The sequence below is a fragment of the Thalassophryne amazonica genome, chromosome 4 (assembly GCF_902500255.1).
Source record: "Thalassophryne amazonica chromosome 4, fThaAma1.1, whole genome shotgun sequence".
Classification (NCBI taxonomy): domain Eukaryota; kingdom Metazoa; phylum Chordata; class Actinopteri; order Batrachoidiformes; family Batrachoididae; genus Thalassophryne; species Thalassophryne amazonica.
This window is the reverse complement of record NC_047106.1, coordinates 138,874,562-138,899,124: the sequence shown is the minus strand read 5'-3', so window position 1 is coordinate 138,899,124 and position 24,563 is coordinate 138,874,562. Positions and strand designations below refer to the sequence as shown.

The 24,563-nt window shown below is 41.4% G+C and overlaps 1 protein-coding gene across 2 annotated transcripts; it reads left to right on the top strand.

Annotated features, from left to right (window-relative positions):
* The first annotated feature begins 7,398 nt into the window (after positions 1-7,398).
* On the top strand, positions 7,399-23,713 carry irf2bp1 (interferon regulatory factor 2 binding protein 1). Of its 2 annotated transcripts, XM_034168675.1 has the most exons (3): positions 7,399-8,629; positions 20,024-20,339; positions 23,060-23,713. In XM_034168675.1, the coding sequence occupies exons 1-2, from the start codon at positions 7,638-7,640 to the stop codon at positions 20,304-20,306; spliced, it is 1,275 nt and encodes a 424-aa protein (XP_034024566.1). In that variant the 5' UTR covers positions 7,399-7,637; the 3' UTR covers positions 20,307-20,339; positions 23,060-23,713. The 2 variants fall into 2 exon arrangements, with proteins under 2 accessions (XP_034024566.1, XP_034024567.1); XM_034168676.1 differs by lacking the exon at positions 20,024-20,339.
* The last annotated feature ends 850 nt before the right edge of the window (positions 23,714-24,563 follow it).

Genomic DNA, 24,563 nt, shown 5'->3' with positions numbered 1-24,563 from the left:
ATCCTTTTTGCAAAAATGGCTGTGGTGAATACCTACTTTAAGAAAAGGAAGGAGCACAGGGTAACATATAAGAGTGGAGGAAGGTGCACACAGGTGGACTACATTCTTTATAGGCGATGCAAGCTAAAAGAAATCAGAGACTGTAAGGTGGTGGCAGGAGAGAGTGTCGTTAGACAGCATAGGATGGTTGTTTGTAGGATGACTTTAGAGGTAAAGAAGAAGAAGAGAGTGAGAGCTCAACAAAGGATCAGATGGTGGAAGCTGAAGGAGGAAGACTGTTGTGTGAAATTTAGCGAGCAGGTGAGAGAAGCACTGGTTGTAGGGGAAACAATTTTGGACAACTGGAAAAGTACTGCAGATGTGGTGAGGGAGACAGCTAGGACAGTACTGGGTATGACATCTGGACAGTGGAAGGAAGACAAGGAGACTTGGTGGTGGAATGAACGAGTCCAGGAAAGCATAAGGAGAAAGACGTTGGCGAAAAAGTTTTGGGATAGTCAGAGAGATGAAGAAAGTAGACAGGAGTACAAGGAGATGCAGTGTAAGGTGAAAAGAGAAGTGGCAAAAGTGAAGGAAAAGGCATATTGCGAGCTGTACAAGAAGCTGAATAGCAAGGAAGGAGAAAAGGAATTGTACCGATTGGCCAGACAAAGGGACAGAGCTGGAAAGGATGTGCAGCAGGTTAGGGTGGTAAAAGATGCACATGGTAATGTGCTGACAAGTGGGGAGTGTGTGCTGAGAAGGTGGAGGGAATATTTTGAAGAGCTGATGAATAAAGAAAATGAGGGAGAGAAAAGGCTGGATGATGTGGTGAGAGTAAATCAGGAAGTACAAGAGATTAGAAAGGAAGAAGTGAGGGCTGCTATGAAGAGAATGAAGAGTGGAAAGGCAGTTGGTCCAGATGACATTCCAGTGGAGGCATGGAAATGTCTAGGAGAGATGGCAGTAGAGTTTCTAACCAGATTGTTTAATAAAATCTTGGAAAGTGAGAGGATGCCTGAGGAGAGGAGACGAAGTGTGCTGGTTCCTATTTTCAAGAACAAGGGTGATGTGCAGAGCTGCAGTAACTACAGAGGCATAAAGCTGATCAGCCACAGCATGAAGTTATGGGAAAGAGTAGTAGAAGCTAGGCTTAGAAAGCAGGTGAAGATCTGTGAGCAGCAATATGGTTTCATGCCGAGAAAGAGCACTACAGATGCAATGTTTCCTCTGAGAATACTGTTGGAGAAGTACAGAGAAGGCCAGAAAGAGTTACATTGTGTGTTTGTGGACTTAGAAAAAGCTTATGATAGGGTGCCAAGAGAAGAGCTGAGGTATTGTATGAGGAAGTCTGGAGTGGTAGAGAAGTATGTTAGGGTAGTGCAGGACATGTACAAGAATAGTGTGACAGCGGTGAGATGAGCAGTCAGAATGACAGACTCATTCAAGGTGGAGGTGGAATTACACCAAGGATCAGCTCTGAGTCCTTTCTTGTTTCCAGTGGTGATGGACAGGTTGACGGATGAGATCACACAAGAGTCCCCATGGACTATGATGTTTGCAGATGACATTGTGATCTGTAATGAGAGTAATTGAATTCAATTTTATTTATATAGCGCCAAATCACAACAAACAATTGCCCCAAGGCGCTTTATATTGTAAGGCAAGGCCATACAATAATTACGTAAAAACCCCAAAGGTCAAAACGACCCCCTGTGAGCAAGCACTTGGCGACAGTGGGAAGGAAAAACTCCCTTTTAACAGGAAGAAACCTCCAGCAGAACCAGGCTCAGGGAGGGGCAGTCTTCTGCTGGGACTGGTTGGGGCTGAGGGAGAAAACCAGGAAAAAGACATGCTGTGGAGGGGAGCAGAGATCAATCACTAATGATTAAATGCAGAGTGGTGCATACAGAGCAAAAAGAGAAAGAAACACTCAGTCCATTATGGGAACCCCCCAGCAGTCTAAGTCTATAGCAGCATAACTAAGGGATGGTTCAGGGTCACCTGATCCAGCCCTAACTATAAGCTTTAGCAAAAAGGAAAGTTTTAAGCCTAATCTTAAAAGTAGAGAGGGTGTCTGTCTCCCTGATCCGAATTGGGAGCTGGTTCCACAGGAGAGGAGCCTGAAAGCTGAAGGCTCTGCCTCCCATTCTTACTCTTACAAACCCTAGGAACTACAAGTAAGCCTGCAGTCTGAGAGCGAAGCGCTCTATTGGGGTGATATGGTACTATGAGGTCCCTTAGATAAGAAGGGACCTGATTATTCAAAACCTTATAAGTAAGAAGAAGAATTTTAAATTCTATTCTAGAATTAACAGGAAGCCAATGAAGAGAGTCCAATATGGGTGAGATATGCTCTCTCCTTCTAGTCCCTGTCAGTACTCTAGCTGCAGCATTTTGAATTAACTGAAGGCTTTTTAGGGAACTTTTAGGACAACCTGATAATAATGAATTACAATAGTCCAGCCTAAAGGAAATAAATGCATGAATTAGTTTTTCAGCATCACTCTGAGACAAGACCTTTCTAATTTTAGAGATATTGCGTAAATGCAAAAAAGCAGTCTTACATATTTGTTTAATATGCGCTTTGAATGACATATCCTGATCAAAAATGACTCCAAGATTTCTCACAGTATTACTAGAGGTCAGGGTAATGCCATCCAGAGTAAGGATCTGGTTAGACACCATGTTTCTAAGATTTGTGGGGCCAAGTACAATAACTTCAGCTTTATCTGAGTTTAAAAGCAGGAAATTAGAGGTCATCCATGTCTTTATGTCTGTAAGACAATCCTGCAGTTTAGCTAATTGGTGTGTGTCCTCTGGCTTCATGGATAGATAAAGCTGGGTATCATCTGCACCACTCTGCATTTAATCATTAGTGATCGATCTCTGCTCCCCTCCACAGCATGTCTTTTTCCTGGTTCTCTCCCTCAGCCCCAACCAGTCCCAGCAGAAGACTGCCCCTCCCTGAGCCTGGTTCTGCTGGAGGTTTCTTCCTGTTAAAAGGGAGTTTTTCCTTCCCACTGTAGCCAAGTGCTTGCTCACAGGGGGTTGTTTTGACCGTTGGGGTTTTACATAATTATTGTATGGCCTTGCCTTACAATATAAAGCGACTTGGGGCAACTGTTTGTTGTGATTTGGCGCTATATAAAAAAATTGATTGATTGATTGATTGATTTATTGATTGATTGATTGATTGATTGATGAAGTAACTAACGATACGTCTTTGGGATGGTTATGAGTAATTTTTTCTCTAATAGTTAAAATTTTATTAGCAAAGAAAGTCATGAAGTCATTACTAGTTAAAGTTAAAGGAATACTCGGCTCAATAGAGCTCTGACTCTTTGTCAGCCTGGCTACAGTGCTGAAAAGAAACCTGGGGTTGTTCTTATTTTCTTCAATTAGTGATGAGTAGTAAGATGTCCTAGCTTTACGGAGGGCTTTTTTATAGAGCAACAGACTCTTTTTCCAGGCTAAGTGAAGATCTTCTAAATAAGTGAGACGCCATTTCCTCTCCAACTTACGGGTTGTCTGCTTTAAGCTGCGAGTTTGTGAGTTATACCACGGAGTCAGGCACTTCTGATTTAAAGCTCTCTTTTTCAGAAGAGCTACAGCATCCAAAGTTGTCTTCAATGAGGATGTAAAACTATTGACGAGATACTCTATCTCACTTACAGAGTTTAGGTAGCTACTCTGCACTGTGTTGGTATATGGCATTAGGGAACATAAAGAAGGAAATATATCCTTAAACCTAGTTAGAGTGGAGAGCAAGTTGAGTCTAGTCTGGAGAGTTGGAGACATGCTTTGGAGAGAAGGGGAATGAAAGTCAGTAGAAGCAAGACTGGGTACATGTGTGTGTGAATGGGAGGGAGCCCAGTGGAATAGTGCAGTTACAAGGAGTAGAAGTGGTGAAAGTGAATGAGTTTAAATATTTGGGGTCAACTGTTCAAAGTAATGGAGAGTGTGGGTAGAGAGGTGAAGAAGAGAGTGCAGGCAGGGTGGAGTGGGTGGAGAAAGGTGGCAGGAGTGATTTGTGACCGAAGAATATCAGCAAGAGTGAAGGGGAAAGTTTACAAGAACAGCCGAAAGACAAAGAAGAAGATTTACAATTATATTATGTACTTACATTGATCTTACTAAATAAAGTCACACACACAGGCATGCTTTAATAATAGATAATAATATTATTTACTGTCCCCTGCTGGAATGACGTGTAAGTCCAGAATGTAACAATGAACATTGATAACAACGTCCATTGTTCAGTGTTGCTTGCTAATATTTGTAGTTTCTCCAAAAATGTTAGTCCTGTCATTGCGTTTTGGCAGCATTCATCCTTCACCTAAAATGCATAAGCATACCAAACGGCAAATGTCAGCTGTCCAGTTTGTGATCAAAGTTGCAGGCACACATGCATGCATGTACATACAGCCACACACTCTGCTACAAGCAGGTGCATTTATTTTTACACACCCACAAACAGAGACGGTGCTGAAAGACATCAAATGCAGTACACTTTTCACTCAGGGTAACGACAACATGACACTTAAATAAACAGACTAAACCAACTAAACTACAAAAACACAATAAATCAATAACACTAACAACACTGTTAATCTAACATGAACCACAACATTTAAATCCCCAAAACTCCAAACTCCCATGGTGCATTGCAGCACAATGTAACTGTTCACTGCTCACTGTGTTCACTGCTGTTAGCTCATATCGCTAATTTCTCATCACCACTCTTAGCTTCATAGTGGAGTAAAGCGGAGAAGGATATTTTTTCACCAAAACAGATAAAATCTAGGCTTGCATCTCAGATGTACTGTCTGGCAAAACTTTCAGGTCTTCTTTTTAAGAAAATTCTCCTCTATACCACTTAGTCATGAAGGTGTATAACTGGTGATACAAAATGCAAAGCTTGCACTATGCCTATAACTTCTGCTAAATTCTTTTTTTTAGTGTTTTATCTGTTTAACGTTATAAAAGTTAACTTTTCAGTTAGCAGATTAGCGGTTAGAATTTATGGCAAAGCATTTATTTTCAGGTAAAATGCAAATATAATTTTTTGGGAAATAACAACAGAACAACCTCAACATCATTATGCAAACAATCTATTCTTTTATTCTGAAAATAACAGAGAAAGGGAAAATGCACTGCCACCTGCTGGTAGCACAGAGTAACGGTAGTGCAGGCTTTTTGGTTGCTTCTAGGGCCCTGCTGTGCAAATAGAGAAAAACACTAAGGTACTATACCTCAGTAACGAGGTATAACACTTGTACTATGCATAAACAAGGATAATCATCCAGTGAGTTTCTCAAATCCTTGATATTATATATCTAATTTCTTTTTAACCACTGGTGCACTAAAATCAGTCTTGTATAAAGTATCTCAAAGTGATACTTGAGTGAAAAGTACAAGTATCTTACCATAAAATTACTTTGGTAAACGTTAAAGTCTCCTTTAAAAATATAAAAATGTTAAAGTATCAAACCTCTGTCTAACACACACACACACGAGATGTTTCATTTACTAAAGTAACGTGATACATTCGTCGAATCCAGACATTATGTACCTAGACGCCTCAATTTACTGCAATGGCCAGCGTTGCCGCCATATTGGATGGGTCTCTTCACAATAGGCTCACACCAGAGTCAACTGGAGTCAATGGAGAGTGAACACATTTGCCGGTATTTTTGTGCTGCTTACAACTGCAATAACCGGCGCAGCATAAAGACCAGATCACGTGGAATTACCTTTCATAAATAAGATTGAACAATAATTTCGTTTATTTTACCATTTGCAATATTATGTCATCATAATAAATGGCACTTAAGTGTAACGTTATTACAGCAGGAACTGGTACTCTCGCTCATGAGCTGTGTTTCCATCCAACTAGTGTCACAACTCAAGCGAATTTTAGATAATGCAGCAAAAGGAAGAGTGGATGTGCGCATTTCCATCCACTTGTTATGCACTTTTGTTTCACAATTCTTTGGAATTGAGTGGTGTCTGTATTTCACAAAGTAAGGCTGCAACACATCGCAAAATGAACTCCACTGGAGTTACAGAGTGCCAGCACACGCAGGAAGCTGTGCAACACAGTTCTTTTTCAAGGCTTTTAGCTCTCCAGCCACAAGGTAGTTTAAGACCCTGGAATGACCTGGAACTTTATTTTCTCTGCTGCTTCTAACAAACCAAATCGTTGGAAAATCGAGTAAAAACTAGGGAAGTTACGGGTTATTGTAGTTGGGGATACACATTCTGCAGTACAAATAAATGCACTGAGGGCGCAACAGGGGCCCAGCCAAGATGGCGGCCGGCTGACACGTCAGTTCCAATAGACAGTGGCAGTCCATGAAGCGTCTATGTATATATAATGTCTATGTTTTTTTTTTCAATTTTTTTTCTTTTTTTTATTGAACAACAAGGGAATTTTACACTTTATCATACAATTCAGGAGTACCTCTGTACATTACTCACAGCAATACAAGTAGCCTGAATTCCAAGCGTACAATGTTTCTATATCCGATATACAACAGTCAAGCTGTCAAACTTACACAAAGTAAATGTTGGGCACCATAGAAGACCTGCAAAGGGTGGCATCAATCACAGGGCCAGAGAACAGGGTGAATGATTGGCCATAGCATCCTTCAAATGTTGTCACACACTTTAGTAAAGGCACATTGTTCACAATAACTCAAAAGCAACTAGGCTATATAGAAAAAAAACGTGATTTGCAAAACAAGTGCATTACCTTAATTTGAGTCTTTCAATATATAATGCACAACTATTCCATATCGGCCTGTCACTCACTGTCAATTACAGAAAAAGCATTGCAGATATTAATAGTTTTAAGGCCTTTTGATGTTCTGAAGAGACAACTGAAAGTAGATACAATTCAAATTCTTTGGTGAATATTTGAAAGATTGGAATTTTCCAAGAATAAGAATTAAGTTAATGACAAATGTTTTTTCATGATTTACATTACATTTAAACACACCAAATATAATATGTTTGTATTTCAAACAAAAAATCCACATGTATTTTATTGCACAGAAATCTAGCACAATCTTGCCAAAATTTTTTTGTGTAGGTGCAGGACCAAAATAAGTGGGGAACCGTTTCAGGCTGATCAGAACAAAGGGAACAGCTAATGTCAATATCCTTTTTGAATTTAACCATAAATTGTTTCACAGGATAAATTTTATGGAAATTTTTAAAGGAGATCTTTTTGATTTTATTTTTAACCAAATATTTTTGGGGGAGTAACCAGATCTTTTCCCAAGGAAGGTCAACGACGTCAATGTCTATGGTATTATCGAATCACTGCTTCGCCTCAGTGGTTTGAAGCCCCGCCTCGAGTGCCACCAGTAAGAACTTCAACACCCATAATGCACCGTACTACGTTACGTAACCTTTGAGCGTCTGTCGGGTAAGCGCTTGACAGTGTCAAGAACAGGCCCGAGTTCGTAAACAAAACATACGAAGAAGATACAGAAAACAAGACTCAAGTTTCGTATTATTGGAGCATGTTGGAAAATGTAACATTGTCCTGAAAGAGTCTAAGAGTGCTTCGCGCAGAAAGACGGCAGCAAAGAGAGGGCGTGCACCTGTCGAGGCTACGCAGGTTAGCTAGCGTGTGCTAACTCTCCGTCATGTCGTCGTCGTCGTCCTCCAGGCGTCAGTGGTGCTACCTGTGCGACCTGCCCAAGATGCCGTGGACCGTGGTGTGGGACTTCAGCGAGGTGGTGTGCCGCGGCTGCGTCAACTACGAGGGTGCCAATCAGATCGAGTTCCTGATCGCCAGCGCCCGACAGCTGAAACGGACGCACGGTATGCAGGACGGTAACGTCCGGTCCCCGGGTCTGTCCCCTGGTAAGCACGGCTCGTCTGGCCGTGCAGAGGCTACTGCCGACGGTGGGAGGCCGCATTCCGAGCGCTTCGACCGTGCTGGAAGAGGAGACAGTACCGGCTCCGCTGCTCGCGTGCCGCCCAACGGGCTGCACCGGGACGGTCAGCAGCCCCCGGAGGGGAACCGCCACAGTCCGAGCGGCAGCCGCAGGCCCATGAGTGCCGCCATCCCGCCCAATCTGGTGACCCAGAGCATCGCGGGGATTCCACACGGTCTGCTAGCCGGCGTGCCGACGGGTCTAACGGCCCGGACCTCCCCCATGATCTTCCCGGCTCCGGTGCTGGCAGAGATGAGCCGCAGACAGCTGGGAATCGGCATGGGGATTGCCCCCTTCATCACTCCAGAGCTCGAACGCGAGCTGAGTTTGTCTCAGAACCAGTCCAAGACACAGACACAGGCTGCGGCTGGCAGCAGCTCCAGCAAAACCACGGGCCTCCCTCCCACCTCCTCCTCCATGGCAGGAGGTGTAAGCCAAACCAGCCCCAAACCTGCTTCGTCTCCAGCTCGGCAGTCACGTCCCCTGGCCGCCAGGTCCGGAGGTGAACCTCTGGGGTCCAGCACCTCGGCAGAAGCAGCGACAGCAGCTGCGGCGTTACCTCACAGCGGTGCTTCTGAGCTGGGGTCAGCCTCTGCTGGGAGCACCCTGTCCTCCGGAATCACTCTGTCCTGCACCCTGTGCCACGAGAGGCTGGAAGACACACACTTTGTTCAGTGTCCTTCGGTGCCAGGCCACAGGTTTGTGGGATTATTGTGTTCTGATGTTTAGTTATGTAGCTCCAGTTTACATCATGACTTGTGTAAATTAACCCGGGAGAATGGTACGAAATCCAAGCAGGGTTGTGCATCATCATCATGTGTTTGTCCTCCAGGGTTTTTCTCTGGGTGTACGCAGTGGTTTTATGTACTGGACCATCTTTGTCGTATGTAAGAAATTTAGTTTAATACAAAAAACATTTTCAAAGCCACTTGCTGTTTGTATGTCGTTAACCTGTCTTGTGTGTGTATAAGCTTTTACATACGCAACGCGTATTTTCGTTACAAACCAGGTAGCTGAAAACACGATTAGAAAAACCAAGTCGGACACGAATGTACTCCATAAATATCTAAACAGCATTGGGGAAAAAAAACACATAGATTGAAAGCTTACCAGCTAACGACCGGACCATCTCTTAGCAAGTTCTTCGTGGAGGTGAGGAAAACGAACGAGCCCAACACCGTCAGCAGCATATTCGGGCAATATATATATATATATATATATATATATATATATATATATATATATATATAAAATAGCCATATAACAAATGAATTATTAACCTTGCTTGCTTGGTCTGTACAGGGATTTCAGACTGAGGTGTTGACAGTATGGACCGAGCGTAAAAAACACAATGGTGTGATATTTGCCCGTACAGACCTCTCACTTGGTTAATAATCCTTTAATATTAACCTAATGTACCTTTGCAATCAAAGTTATGATGGTAAATCGACGATAACATGTTGGATGAAACTTGAAGTCGGGGCATCATGTAAAGGACTTCCCTCCGTTTCACCAGGATTTACAGCAGTTGACAATCTTAATCCACCTCGCTGCTGTCAATGGGGCGGATTTCTCATTATTTACGAATTCAAGGTGGAAAAAGCATTTAATTACCGCTTCTCTAACCAGAACAGTCCCCCCCTAAAAATTGGTCCACCCTGCCTTCACTGCGCATGCGTCATTTGGGACCAGAGCAGCACATCTGAGACTGACTCTCTACACACAAAGTGATCAAAGGGAATAATGTGATTATGAACCATCAGATGACAAGGCCTCTTGAATCATTCTAAAGTCAGTTTTAAGCAGAAAATGAGGCGATAATCGTGGAGTTGTTACTGACGCTCTGAAATGACATAGATGCATCAGCACATCACTTCCTTGGTCTTAATGCTGAATTTATGTGGGAATGATTGTTGTACAAAAGCTTCAAATATCTGTCGCTGAGATAGATGATGACTGGAGTGCAGTTTTAAGCAGAAATGAGGTGACAGTCGTAATCACTGGTGATGCTCAGAAATGACACTGCTGAGCTACGAAATGATGCATGCGCAGTGAAGGCAGGGCAGACCGATTTTTAGGGGGGACCGTTCGGTCGGTGACATCGGCACTCGCCATGTTGTTCGCACGCTGGTAGGATGTGAAAGCTGAGTAGTGATTGGTTCAGATGGATCACATGGGGTTCCACTTCTCAGTGAAAATATATTTTTTCTTGTATTTCAATCTTGTATTTCAATCTTGTTTTGTCGAATTTTTCAGTTGAACTCTGTGAAATTTACTTTTGTATATTTTTAACAAAATTATTGTGTAAAGATAGTGATCTAGACCGATTTTACTGGAACAGAATGTAAAGGAGGATTTTTCATCCGATCACCTATTCTGCATCATTCTTCAATATTTCTGCAGTTTTTTGCTGGGTTTTGTTTTAACTTTTGTCTTCATTTTCTTGGACTTTCCTTTGCCTTTATTCTTCTTTCTTCTTGATACATGCTGAAATGTGGGAAAATGCAGAACCATGGTCACCAGGCAGGCAGCCAGAGTGACCAAAGCTGAGACCAAGTCGCAGCAGTCGAACAGCATGATGATGGAGAACCGGCGGGTCTGTCAGAGCTCTGCTCGACCTTTTTTTTTTTTTTTCCCCTCATAAAGAGACACAGAAGTTTACTTGACTGCAGTAAATCTGGGCTGTCTGGATATTTTAATGTTTAAAAAACAGTTGTTTTGTTTTTAGTGTAAAAGCGCAGCTTTCTTTTATGCACACAACCAGTGCCAGCTGTAGAAAACTGTGTATCTCTTCTCAGTACGGCATACCGCTGTGTTCTGGCTTACTTTCACCCCTGTAGCAGTTGAATACAACACTTATAAGCATTTTGTTTTGATTTTAACAAGCTGCGTTTATGACTAATAGCACACAGCTGCATTAAATCTTCTCAGGGCTGCTGCTTTTACTGTGACTACATCCAAATTAACAGTTTTCACTTAAAAACAAGTTGTCATAACATGTCGTCACACTTATATCAACTTTGGAATTAATCTGTGGCTCAGTTCTTAAAGTTATCAGCTGCAGTCCATTCAAGTGCATGCTGGGATGCTTCTAATAGTCACGTCGCTGCTATTGGAAACACGCAAGTACTCACAACTACTTTGTTTTCAAAGGTGTCCATAGCTGTCTGTTGAGAATGCTGTATACTTTGAAACCGGTCACAGAAGTGCACAAAGTAATCCTGGTGGATCATCGGTTGGTCATTAACAGCCTCAATCTTAATTATTATGATTTCAGTGCGACATGTCCTTTAAATAATGTGCGACAGGTCCTTTAAAAAAAGGGGGGGGGCGGGAACAAAACAAAAGAGAAAAGCTGCCCTATGCTGGCTGAATCACAGTCTAGGGGCCCCTTCACTTAACTGTCTTCATCTCTCTGACTATCGCAATTATTTTTCTTCAACCATCTTCTCCTTATACTTTCCTGAACATCTTCATCCCACCCCCAAGTCTGCTTGTCTTCCTTCCACTGTCCAAATGTAATTCAATTTTTCAATTTCAGTTTATTTAATTTCTGTTGCACCATATCACAACAAAGTTTCCTCAAGGTGCTTCACACAAGCAAGTTCTAATCTTACCAATCACTAGAGCGAGCATACAGGTGACAGTGGTAGGAAAAACTCCCTCCGATGATATTGAGGAGAAACCTCAAGCAGACCAGACTCGAAGTGGTGACTCACTGCTTAGACTATTCTAACAGTTACAAGTGTTTTTACAAAGGTGAGGAAACAGGAAATCAAATCATGATTTAACAACAAAAGTATGTATTTGATGAGAAGTCCATGCGGGCAATTGTGCAACAGGCAAGGGTCATCCAGCAGTCCTCATGCCGTCAGTGGGCCTGTTTCCACGTCTGTGTCCATTCTAAACGCAGACTGCAGTGTGCATTCTGTCAGTCTGGCATCCTGTGTTCAGTATGCCTCCCATTATCCATACCTCAGACAGAGAGGAAGAACAGCAGAATCAGTCTCCTGGAAAAACTACACCTAAGGTATAATTCATCAGCAGTAAATTGACAGGAAAGCAGTGAAAATACTAAGGCGATCGCCAGCTGCTAGCCCTAAGATTCACTAACAGACTCAAAATTTAAATAGAGTTGGAGCAGAGACCTGTTTCATTGCTAATAAAATAAATTTAAATGGGTAGGACTCATAGTTCCATAGTATGCCAGTATGTTAGCCATATGAAAGGGAGAATAAATGCATCTTAAGTCTGAACTCTACAAAATCAGACTGTTTTATCTCCATAGGGAGATCATTCCACAAAACAGGGGGAACATAATAGAAGGCTTTGTGGGCTGCAGACTTTTTATTCACTCTAGGGACACAAAGTAGTCTTACGTCCTGAGAACGCAGATACCAGGCAGGTATGTAGGGTTTAATTAGCAGAACTTTAAAATAGTAGAACTTTAAAATCTGATCTCACAGAGACAGGAAGCCAGTGAAGAGATGCCAGTATGGGAGTAATGTGACTGAACTTTCTGCTTCCTGTCAAGAGTCTGACAGCAGCATTTTGAACCAATTGGAGACCTCTAATGCTGGACTGCGGTAAACCAGAAACTAGAACATTGCAGTAGTCAAATCTAGAAGAGACAAATGCATGAATCAGGGTCGCATCCTGTCTCCATAGACAGGATTGGACAAATCTTTGCTATATTTCGCAGGTGGAAGAAAGCAGTCCTCGTAATATCTCAGATGTGTAGGTACAAGGACAACATGGGATCAAAAATCACCCCAAGGGTTCTCTCTTTTTCAGTGTGATGTATGACGCACGAGCCGAGGTTAAGTGTTAGCTGATCAAACTGATGCTGATGTCTCACTGGACCAAGAACCATCATTTCAGTCTTGTCCGAGTTTCAAAGTAAGAAATTGCTGGACATCCATCTTTTTATTGATGCAAGGTAATCTTCTAAGGACTTTATGTGTTGAGGTTACAGCAGTTATCGGCATGTACAAATCAAATCAATTTTATTTATATAGCGCCAAATCACAACAAACAGTTGCCCCAAGGCGCTTTATATTGTAAGGCAAAAGCCATACAATAATTACAGAAAAACCCCAACGGTCAAAACGACCCCCTATGAGCAAGCACTTGGCGACAGTGGGAAGGAAAAACTCCCTTTTAACAGGAAGAAACCTCCAGCAGAACCAGGCTCAGGGAGGGGCAGTCTTCTGCTGGGACTGGTTGGGGCTGAGGGAGAGAACCAGGAAAAAGACATGCTGTGGAGGGGAGCAGAGATCGATCACTAATGATTAAATGCAGAGTGGTGCATACAGAGCAAAAAGAGGTGAATAAAAAGAAACACTGGGTGCATCATGGGAACCCCCCAGCAGTCTCAGTCTATAGCAGCATAACTAAGGGATGGTTCAGGGTCACCTGATCCAGCCCTAACTATAAGCTTTTTCAAAAAGGAAAGTTTTAAGCTTAATCTTAAAAGTAGAGAGGGTGTCTGTCTCCCTGATCTGAATTGGGAGCTGGTTCCACAGGAGAGGAGCCTGAAAGCTTCTTCTCTTACAAACCCTAGGACCTACAAGTAAGCCTGCAGTCTGAGAGCGAAGCGCTCTATTGGGGTGATATGGTACTAAGAGGTCCCTAAGATAAGATGGGACCTGATTATTCAAAACCTTATAAGTAAGAAGAAGAATTTTAAATTCTATTCTGGAATTAACAGGGAGCCAATGAAGAGAGGCCAATATGGGTGAAATATGCTCTCTCCTTCTAGTCCCTGTCAGTATTCTAGCTGCAGCATTTTGAATTAACTGAAGGGTTTTCAGGGAACTGAAGTAGTATCATTAGTATAGCAATAAAAGGTAATCCCAAAATGCCACAATATGTGCCCAGGGGATGCTATATAAAAGGAGAAAAGTGGGGGGCCTAAGACAGACCCTTGTGGAGCCCCATATTTCATGTCACCAAGGTTAGAGGTAGTGTTATTGTACAAAAGTGAGAACGACTGGTTTGATATGATGTCAACCATGCAAGGGCACTCCCATTAATCCTAAAATGATTCTCCAGCCTATCGAGTAGAATACAATGAACCATAGTATCAAATGAAGTTTTCCATGGCCTAATATGTATCTGTGGGGAAAATTTGGTGAGAATCTGAGAAGTAGTTTTGATGTAATCCTTCAAAGCGTATATAAAGTGAAATCTTGATCCAGAATCCGGATCACCTCCAAAATTTAATGGTGTCTTCCATGTGTGCGTGGTGAAAATTTGGTGAGAATCTGAGTAGTTTTGACGTAATCCTTCAAAGACTATATAAAGTGAAACTTGATCCAGATCACCTCCAAAATTTAATGGAGTTTACCGTGGCATAATATGTATCTGTGTTGAAAGTTTTGTCAAAATCCATGAAGTAGCTTTGATATAATCCTTCAAAGCATATATAAAGTGAAATCGTGATCTAGAATCTGGATTAGGATCCGGATTGCCTCCAAAATTTAAAAGTCTTCCATGGCCGAATATTTATCTGTGCTGTGACTCCGTGAAGTAGTTTTGACGTAATCCTTCAAAGACTATATTAAGTGAAACTTGATCCAGAATCCGGATGTGAATTCAGATCACCTCCAAAATTTAATAGTCTTCCATGTCCTAATATCCATCTGTGGTGCAAATTTTGTGAGAATCTGTGAAGTAGTTTTGACGTAATCCTTCAAAGCGTATTTAAAGTGAAATCTTGATCCATAATCTGGATTCAGATCCGGATCACCTCCAAAATTTAAGGAAGTCTTCCATGGCCTAATATATATTCATGGTGAAACTTTGGTGAGAATCTGGGAAATAGGTTTAACGTAACCCTTCAAAGATTATATAAAGTGAAACTTGATCCAGATCACTTCCAAAATTTAATGGAGTCTTCCATGGCCTAATGTGTATCCATGGTGAAAATGTGGTGAGAATTCATGAAGTAATTTTGATGTAATCTTTCAAAGCCTATATAAAATGAAATTTGATCCAGATCTGTATCAACTCCAAAATTTAATGGGTTCTTCCATGGCCTAATATCCATCTGTGGTGAAACCTTTTTGCACTAATGTGTGTCGAACCCTGAATGCATTTCTGGAATCCTAATACATTCATAATGTCAATAAGTGATTTGCAAAGGGGTTCAGAAGGCTTATTTATATTAATATTGAAGTCACCAACAATCAGAACGTTGTCGGCACAGGTTGCCAAATTAGAGAGAAACTCACCAAGTTTATCTAAGAATTCAGAAGGTAGGTAATGTGTATATACGAGGTCTCTTAGATAATAAACCGACCCTTTTATTTATTTTTTTAACTATATGGATTTGAATGACATGCGATTACACCAATCATGCTTGAACCCTCGTGCGCATGCGTGAGTTTTTTCACGCGTGTCGGTGACGTCATTTCCCTGTGGGCAGGCCTTGAGTGAGATGTGGTCCCGCCCTCTCGGCTGAATTCCTTTGTTTCACACGCTGCTCGAGACGGCGCGTGTTGCTTTATCAAAATTTTTTCTGGACCTGTGAGGAATATCCGAGTGGACACTATTCGAGAAATTAAGCTGGTTTTCTGTGAAAAGTTTAACGGCTGATGAGAGATTATGGGGTGTTTCTGTCGGTGTAAGGACTTCCCACGGAGCGGGATGTCCTGCAGCGCTTCCAGGCGCTGTCGTCGGCCTGTTTTGACCTTAAAACATCCTAATTTAAGGCTTAATTCACCCAGGACATCGTGAGAGAACAGAGAAGATTCAGAAGAGGCCGGCATGAGGAATTTATGCGGACATTCCACTGTTTAAGGACATTTTTTTAATGAAAGACGTACGCGCAAATTCGCCGAGTCGTTTCCGTGATGACTCGGCAAATCTGTGTGCGCCGCGACAGGAAAAACACCTCCGTGTTGAAAACCATTTGTAGAATTCAGGCGGCTTTAATGGCTTTCAACAAGTGAGTAACTGAGAAATTGTTTAACAGCTTGGGCATGTTCCAACTTGCCCGTTAAGATTTCCAACGGAGGTGTTTTTCCTGCCGCGACCCCCCGCGGTCGGGTCCAGCCCGACATGCGACTCTGCCCGCACGTTCTTTCATTACAAAATGACCGTTAACAATGGAATGTCCGAATAAACTCCTCATGCCGACTTCTTCTGAAAGTTCTCTGTTCTCTGACGACTTACTGCGTCAACAGAGCCTGAAATGTGGAAGTTTTCAACTTGAAATGGCGAGACGCTGCCGCCTCGAAGCGCAGATCGCCGTCAGGCGCCGTGGACCGTCCTTAAAGCGACACTACCAGACCAAAATCTCTCATCAGCCGTTAAAATTTTTACCGAAAACCAGCTGAATTTATTGAATGGTGTCCACTCAGTTGTGCCTTACAGTTTTGAAAAAAATTTTATCAAACAAAGCAACAGTCTCTGAGCCATTCCTAAACAATGAAAAAAATCGACGAGCGGGTGGACGACTCCTCACTCAAAGACTGCCCACAGGCGAATGACGTAACCGACAGGCGTGAAAAAACTCTCGCATGCCCACGAGGGTTCAAGCATGTCTGATGTAATCACACGTGATTCAAATCCATATGGTTTTTGAAAAAATAATAAGGTCGGATACTTTTCTAATAGACCTCGTATGTATGTATGTATGTATGTATGTATATATGGGGTGGGCATTTATAAGCATTGCTTCTGCTCACCCCCTTTTTGATCACACATCACTGTGGAATTGTCTTGTTTATCAGTTTTTGTTATTGATGAGTTGTGTGCCAAATAAATAAGTTCAAGTTCAAGAATATACAGTGACAAAATAGTATTGTTGATTTAAAATAAGAGCAACACCCGTCCTTGCTTCGTATCACGAGGGACGTGACTAAATGTGTACGCCGGTGGGCAAGCTTCATTTAAGATGAGGACAGCAGTAAGTTTAATTAGTGATGCTCAAATTAATCAGTAGAGCAGTATTGAACCACTTTGCCAATTGTATTGAACATGGGTTCATTCATTCAAAGTTTTATTTCAGTGACATCTTGTGGTGAAATACTAGACTGTCAAAATATGATCAGCTGATTCAGTATATGTTGACTAGTATCTGGGATTGAGAGAAGGTGTACTTTAGGAGAAAAAAAAAGTGTGCAGGGAAGGTGGGCTGTGTAACTCAGGACAATCATGGATTTTGACGTTTAATTCATGTTTAATATCTAAATATTGTTGTTTTTTTCTGTTGGGGTGCCCAAATTTATGCACCTGTCTAATTTTGTTTAAAGAATTATTGCACACTTTCTATAAATCCTATAAACTTCATTTCACTTCGCAAATATCACTGTTTGTCTGCTATATGATATATTTAACTGAAATTGCTGATCCAAACAACCAATGATTTTTAAAGGAAAATCATGGAAATCATCAGGGGTGTCCAAACTTTTACATACCACACTGTAAGTGGTGTTTATCAACAGTGATTTTGAGGACAGTGACCTTATGTTAATGAGACCCAAAGTTAGGACTTCAGTGGGGTTGACACTTGGACTATTGGGATTTGGGCGTGATTCCAGTGTCGTCTATATGAATCATTTTATGTTTAGGTTTAAGGAGTTCCACATGGGTTGGAGGCATCAGACACAAAATATTTGATGTTGCAAGAACAACCAGTGGGCCATCCTCAATTTTATTGTTGTCCAATGTAGTAACAAGTATTAAGTTTGCAAAATATATCCCTCTATGCTCTTTATGGATGCATCTGCAGAAACAGGCCACAGTCTCAACCTGACAAATTTCTCTCCCTGCCATATAAACTGCACCACAGTGGATTTTCTGCGCTAATTTCTTCACGAAGTTAATGTATTCCACGTCCACATTAGTTGTAAGCCCTGCACGGTCTCTAATCACCTGCTCAGTGGCCTGCTGTAAAGTCCTGATATTACCCTCCCTGTAGAGCTCTGTGTTTGCAGTCAATATGGCAGCACCTTCCCTGGTTGGCTGAAGGCCGTCCAGCATCAGCAAGCCACGGCGACCCCAAAAAGATGGCCGGTTATCAATGAAACTAAAACCTTGCTGTCTACAAAATTGCACCAGCCACCTATTCAACGATGTCAGCCTGCTAAGTGCCTCATCATAACCAGGGGAGGGGAGGGGACCAGAGATTATTAATTGATGTCGACACATCTTTCAGACCCAGCATCTGCCTAGCTGTGTCCCTGACCACATCTGCAGCACTTTTCCAGTTGTGCAAAATTGTTTACCTTCCATCCAGTATCTCTTTCACCTCCTCCCTGAATTTCACACATTTCCTCCTTCAGCTTGCATCAGCTGGGTCCGTACTCACAAATCATCTGTAGGGATGGGTTTTGATAAGATTTTATCTTTCGATGCCATTATCAATTCCGCTTATCGATCCGATCCCTTAACGATACCTTCTGTGAATTTTCTGTGTACTAAAAGTAGGCTTTACTGGTTTTCTATGTCAACATTTTGTTGAGTCTTAAAATAAATAAGTATGAAATTGGTCACTGGATCCTTGATCTCTGGACATAAATAGAAATAAACAAAATCTGTATTTTTTTTAAAAGCATTTACTTTCAGATATTAATGGCACAAATGTAACCCATAGCCTCTGACCTGAGCTCAGCCAGCTGTGCTGCACGTCAGGATGTAATTCATAAAACACGGACAATGTCTCAGTTTGGGAGGAAAAAAGTTTCGGTTTGTTGTCTGCATTACAACAATTGTAAAAAGGCGTCATTTGATTTAAAACAGCAATTTGCTTTCAAGTTATTAATTCCAACCAGACTCTGTTTTTCTAATTTGACTCGGCAGTAGGGATGGGTATTGATAAGATTTATCTATCGAATCTGCTTATCGATCCAATTCCTTATTGATTCCCTTATCGATACCTCCTGTGAATTTTCTGTGTACTAAAAGTAGGCTTACAGGTTTTCTATGTCAACAACATTTTATTGAGTCTTAAAGAAAATAAATATGAAATTGGTCACTGGATCCTTGATCTCTGGACATAAATAGAAATAAACAAAATATGTAGTTTTTGTCAAAAGCATTTACTTTCAGATATTAATGCCACAAATGTAACTCCACAGACTCTGAGCTGAGTTCAGCTGGCTGTGGTGCACGTCAGGATGTAATTGGTAAAACACGGAGGATGTCTCATTTTGGGAGAAAAAATGTTTTTGTTTGTTTTCTGTATTACAGTGTTTTCATGCTAACTCTTCTTCACCTTTGAAGTCATCCTACAAACCATCTGATGTTGTCTATTGTACACGCTGCCCTGCCACCATCTTACAGTGCCATTTCTTTTAAGTTGCATCTGCGCCAAAGAATGTAGTCCACCTGTCGTCCACCTTCCTCCACTCTCATGTTATCCTGTGCTCCTCCTTTGTCTTAAAATAAGTATTAACAACAGCCACTTCCATCCTTTTTGAAAAATCCACTACCATCTGCCCTTCAACATTCCTCCCCTTGATACCATATCTATCCATTACTTCCTCATCACCTCTGTTCCCTTCACACACATGCCCATTGAAGTCTGCTCCTTGGGTATACTCACCACCATATCTAATTCACTACAGAAGTCTTCTTTCTATTTCATCTCACAGCCTACCTCTGTGACTTATGTACTAATGACATTCATTATCACCCATTTAATTTCAAACTCCCAATCCAAGGGAGTTGGAAATTAAATGGGTGTGTGGAGGTCTGAAAATGTTATGAAATGGGTGTGTGGAGGTCTGGGCGTCTTTGCTTGAGCTGCTGCCCCCGCGACCCGACTCCGGATAAAACGGAAGAAAATGAATGTATGATGGATAATTTCCAACTTCACACTCATCACCCTGTCAGATGTTATATCCCTTAATTAAAGGTACCCATAATAGTTATCATTGAAATGTCTCATTTTCTCTGCAGAAAGATGGCAAATAGGGCTGTAACCATTATTTTCATCACCAGTTAATCTGGTAAATATTTTTCCAATTGAGTGATGATTTATTTTGGCAGTAAAATGTTGAGGATTTTTTTAAGCCTTCTTAAGTTTAGTCTTCACATGTATCATTCACCTTGAATAGTCCATTCTTCTCTATCACTTGCAGGTTTTGTTTTCCATGCACCAGAGTCTACATACAGAGCCGGAGGGGTGACGGGGAGGTTTACTGCCCCAGTGGAGAGCGGTGTCCATTGGACAACTCTCCCAACAGTCCCCCCTGGGCTTTCATGCAGGGCGAGGTCTCCACCATACTGGGTACTGCTGGACCTGCAGCGGCTGCTGTGTCTGGAGCCGGAACTGGACCTGGGCCTGGGCCTGGAACAGGAGCTGCCAGCGGAGGCGGTGCTGCAAGTGGCGATGTCACTGTCAAGAAAGAGAGAGAGACGTGATGGTGATTCGTCTGGAAACCAGGAACTCAAATGGTAAGGCAGACAGGTCCACAGAGTCCAACCTGTCACTCTGGTTTGTACACCTGTTCTGTCAGCTAGTGTCAGTCAGTAATACACATTGTGAATAAAAACGTAGACCTTCAGTTGCGTTTTGACTCCCGATCAGGACCAGGGTATCTTTAAGGATGACATCGGTTATTTATCGGATTATGTTGAAACCTCATGTAAGGCTGGTTTGTTTGAAGGTTTTTATATTCCGTTGTAAAATGAGTGTCTTCTGGGCAGTTCCATGCTTCTTTTGTCACAGAAGTCACACACAAGCATCATAGGCACCCAAAACCTGTGACTAAACCGTGGAATGGCTGTTCACAGCATTTTAAACCAGTCTAACCTTAGTGTGGGGGAAAAAAAGAAAAAAAAAACTGAAGTAGACGAGATCCAGTTTAACGAGGAGCAGCGGCACAGCTCTGTGCACGCCTGATCCCATCGGACCTCGACAGTTAAGGGTCCTATCTCACTGGGTGAGACTGTTGGAGAGCAGTTGAAGCAACCAAACACGTGAACAAATGACAGTGTAGCAGTTGGTATCTCACTGAAGTGGCCACTCAAGACAAAGACCAAGACAAATGAGTCGTTAGTACACAAAGTGTTCAGCTCTCATTATCCTTCTATTATCCATGTGACTAGACTGGAAATTCCCCCATTTTTCCCAGTCATGGCCAAATAAAATAAATAATAATAAAGCCTACAGCACACTCGCCGATTTGCAGAAGGATGTTCGTGCCGTACTCCAGTTAAGGGTCACGTTGGCTGCGACGTCCGCACACATTATATGGCGCACATTTCCACAGCATGGCATTAAGCAGAAAGATTTTCCCAGTTTAATGACATGTGTGCAACTGTTGGAGCTGGATATGGACAGAATGTACCTTTAATGAAAGCATGTTCTCATATTTCCTCAATGATCGTGCATCCGTCACAAGGAGTACATCAAAGAACTCCCACCGCATAAAAAATACAATAATTATATCCATAATCAAATAAAATGTACTAGAATGTTGACCATGGGGAACCACGGGCCCTACATGTTGTTATTTGTACTATATACAGAGGACAGCTGACTTAGGGAAAATCTGTTTACAGTTATGCTGCATTTTTTTAAACATTGATGCAGAAAAATTGTTTTGTGAATAATTACATTTATTATTTTACAAGTTATCTGTTGTTATGGCTGTTGAGATATTTGAGGCTGTTAATTACTGTTGAGATATTTCATTTGGTATGTTATTCGCAGTACTTGAGGACAACATCTGTTGTTGAGAATTATTTGGCTATTTACACTACTTGAGGACAATGTTCTGTGTTACCAATGTGTTTTCTGAAGCTGCTTAACCAGTACAATATTCCATATAAAGAAATTACGAACTGAAGTTTTATATTTTTAGAGTGACAGTGTTCACGTTAGATCAAATTTCTATTTTTATTTTTATTTTATTTTTTTTTGGCCTGTGTGAGACACTCAGGGATGAACAATCTCTGCTTTTTATCAGATTTCTGCTTTTTTGCCAGTTGCCTGGGTCATTTTTGAGATCAGTGATCAGTAGGAAGCGCTCAGTGCTGAATTTAGTGTATTTTTTCTTTTTTTTTTAATTTTCTTTTTTTTAAATCAGGTACCTTGGGCAGCTCAAGGGCGCTCTGGGTTTCTGAGCAGTGGGCACGCTGCTCATTCTCTTAATTTTTCCATGCTAAACCTTAAAGAGCATATGTCTGTGAGTAATACATACTTTTTATGTTAAACTGACCTGTTATGGTCTTCTTAAACAGTTGAAACATGTATTTTATAACTTTAAAACGGGAGCGATGCTAATGCATTAGCATGTCTATGGCATTTTCAGTGTTAAAGTTAGCATTAAAGAGTCCAATGCACTACAAATTGTAATATTCATTTATTTATATTTATGTGTTTTAGTCATAACATAAAAAGTAAAACGGCGACAGACAATATAAAGTTAATTCGAAAAGGACTGGGAAGAAGTATAAACTTAACGAATCCCACCCCTTTCCTGCTTCCTTTATCCTTAAAGTACTACTGTAAACAATCATGATAATAATAATTATTATAAGACCAGGAACAGCAATAATAGTAATGCTACCATACAATTTTAGAAAAAGACAAAGACCTGAATCTGATAAAACACAACAGAAAAGATATAACTAACTTTAAAACAAAAGTTCACCCTGCTAGCTAGGTTATGGATTGCTACGATAGGAAGACAAATTCCATACTCTACATGCTTTCTAATGGAAACCCCAAACTTGGATACTATCTATTGATATCTATAAAGAACCATTTAAACTGAAGAACCATTAAAAATATACACCATGTAAAATAAAAGTGCAAATCTTGAAAGTAGGCTAACTATAGCCAGAGAGCTACCGTTAACTAGCCTAGCATACCTTGCTAGCCAACAAAGCTAAACAAAGCTGGTAACTGGCATATAAAGAACAATAGCATCACTTCACCCTACAATAATGGTCATAACAACAAATATAACGACAAATGCAAACAAAATTGTGTATTAACGTTAGCTTCCAAAACAGAATCGAATATGCTGTTAGCTATGAACTGCATGTTCACTGTGGGACCCGTGCCCAACACAGCGGGGCGCAGTGCCCATGCGACCTGGTTTAGGAAAACCTCTGGTTTGGATTTGTGGTGTTGATATTTTGTGTGTGTGTGTGTCTCTCTCCAGTGTCCTGTCACCTGAAGAAAACCTGTCCACAGGCAGACGGCTCACAGAATAAGACAACAAACAACCCAGCTAACCTCAGTTCAGAGAAGCACCCAAACACAGGTCCAGTGCTCTCAGCATTCTCGCACCCCAGGACGAGGACCACCTACACACCTTTGCTTTGTTACTTTTGTAAATTAAGGAGTTTTTTCTTTTTTTTTTTTTTATTTGTTTGTATGGTTCTGTTGTCACTGCGCACACGACAATCTGACAAAATTTCCTACACCGTTCTGTGTTTGGAGAGCTGATACTCAGCAGTGTGAGTGAACGTCTGCCTGCACCGCAGCACAGAGCACCGCACCACCACCGCAGAGGTTATTCATTAACTCAGAACAAATTACAGCCAGCGGCCTATCTACGCCAGCAAATTAACAGACTTCATGATAGTATTGTCATGGAAACGGCCATTCAACCCCAGCTGTCAGCAAGCTGGTGTTAGCTGCTGTGCTAGCACAAATGCACACAGTTTGACTCGTCTGTGCTGTTACGATCCCAAATCAGAAAACCCGCGCTGACCTTTGACCTCTGTCTCACTGCAGACAGCATGAAACCAGAATACTTCATCTTTTGTCATTTGTTCTACATCCACTCTTGCAGGTGTTTTCACACATTCCAGAAAACAGTTTAAACTGAGGGCAGTTTATTCTAAATACAAGATTAAATCATCACTTTTACAACCAGCTTTCAGGAGGTGAACACATGAACATTTCCAAGTCCATCGCTGGAGAAACTGCCACTGCAGGTTTTGTCTGTTGGATCACCAGTTCTACAGCTTCATGAAATTTCAACTGAGGTTTGATCTGTTTTCTGAAAATTTTGAGGATTTTTCCTGAAATCTAGATATATATATTTTTTTTCCCCCTGCAGCTGTGTGCTTGGCTGCCAAAATAAGGCTTAAACCCAGGAGCTCCTGCAGTGGACCTCAGACCCCCAGCTGACTTTCAGAGGATGTCTCATTCTCTTCCTGTGAAGCTGTGAATGAGGATGAAACAGCTAAATGTTACACCATTCCCAGTGTCTGCTTTCACATCCACAGGTGTCTTGGTGGCTTTTCTTATTTGTCCTTCCAGAATGGTCATTCAGTTTTTTTGAGAACTGCCTCCTTGACACAGATGTTCCACACAGTACTGTACTGTTTGTGTTTCTTAATACAGTAAAATTCACATATAATGGATTCAGGTGGACCAGCGAATTTTGTTTATGATCGAAATCTGCTATATGTATAAAATGGGCAAAATCCTGTTATATGTATGTAGCGGATTAGTTCGATAGATCTACGGGGAATCCCCAGCACCAATTAGCTTCACGTATTTCCTTCATTAAATGCCTGACCTTGAATCGGGATCTGCCTCATTTAACAACTGGGTCAAAACATCATCTAAAAAAACCTAAACACCTGCTTTAAATAAGGCATGTATTTTTAATGCACCTAATACATTACGTGCATTAAAATGATTACATTTGG

Bases quoted from the DNA above. Each gene is read 5' to 3' on its own strand.
- irf2bp1 (XM_034168675.1), top strand. From the start codon at position 7,638: ATGTCGTCGTCGTCGTCCTCCAGGCGTCAGTGGTGCTACCTGTGCGAC. The intron at 8,630-20,023 runs GTTTGTGGGATT...TATCACTTGCAG, and splicing joins CCTTCGGTGCCAGGCCACAG to GTTTTGTTTTCCATGCACCA.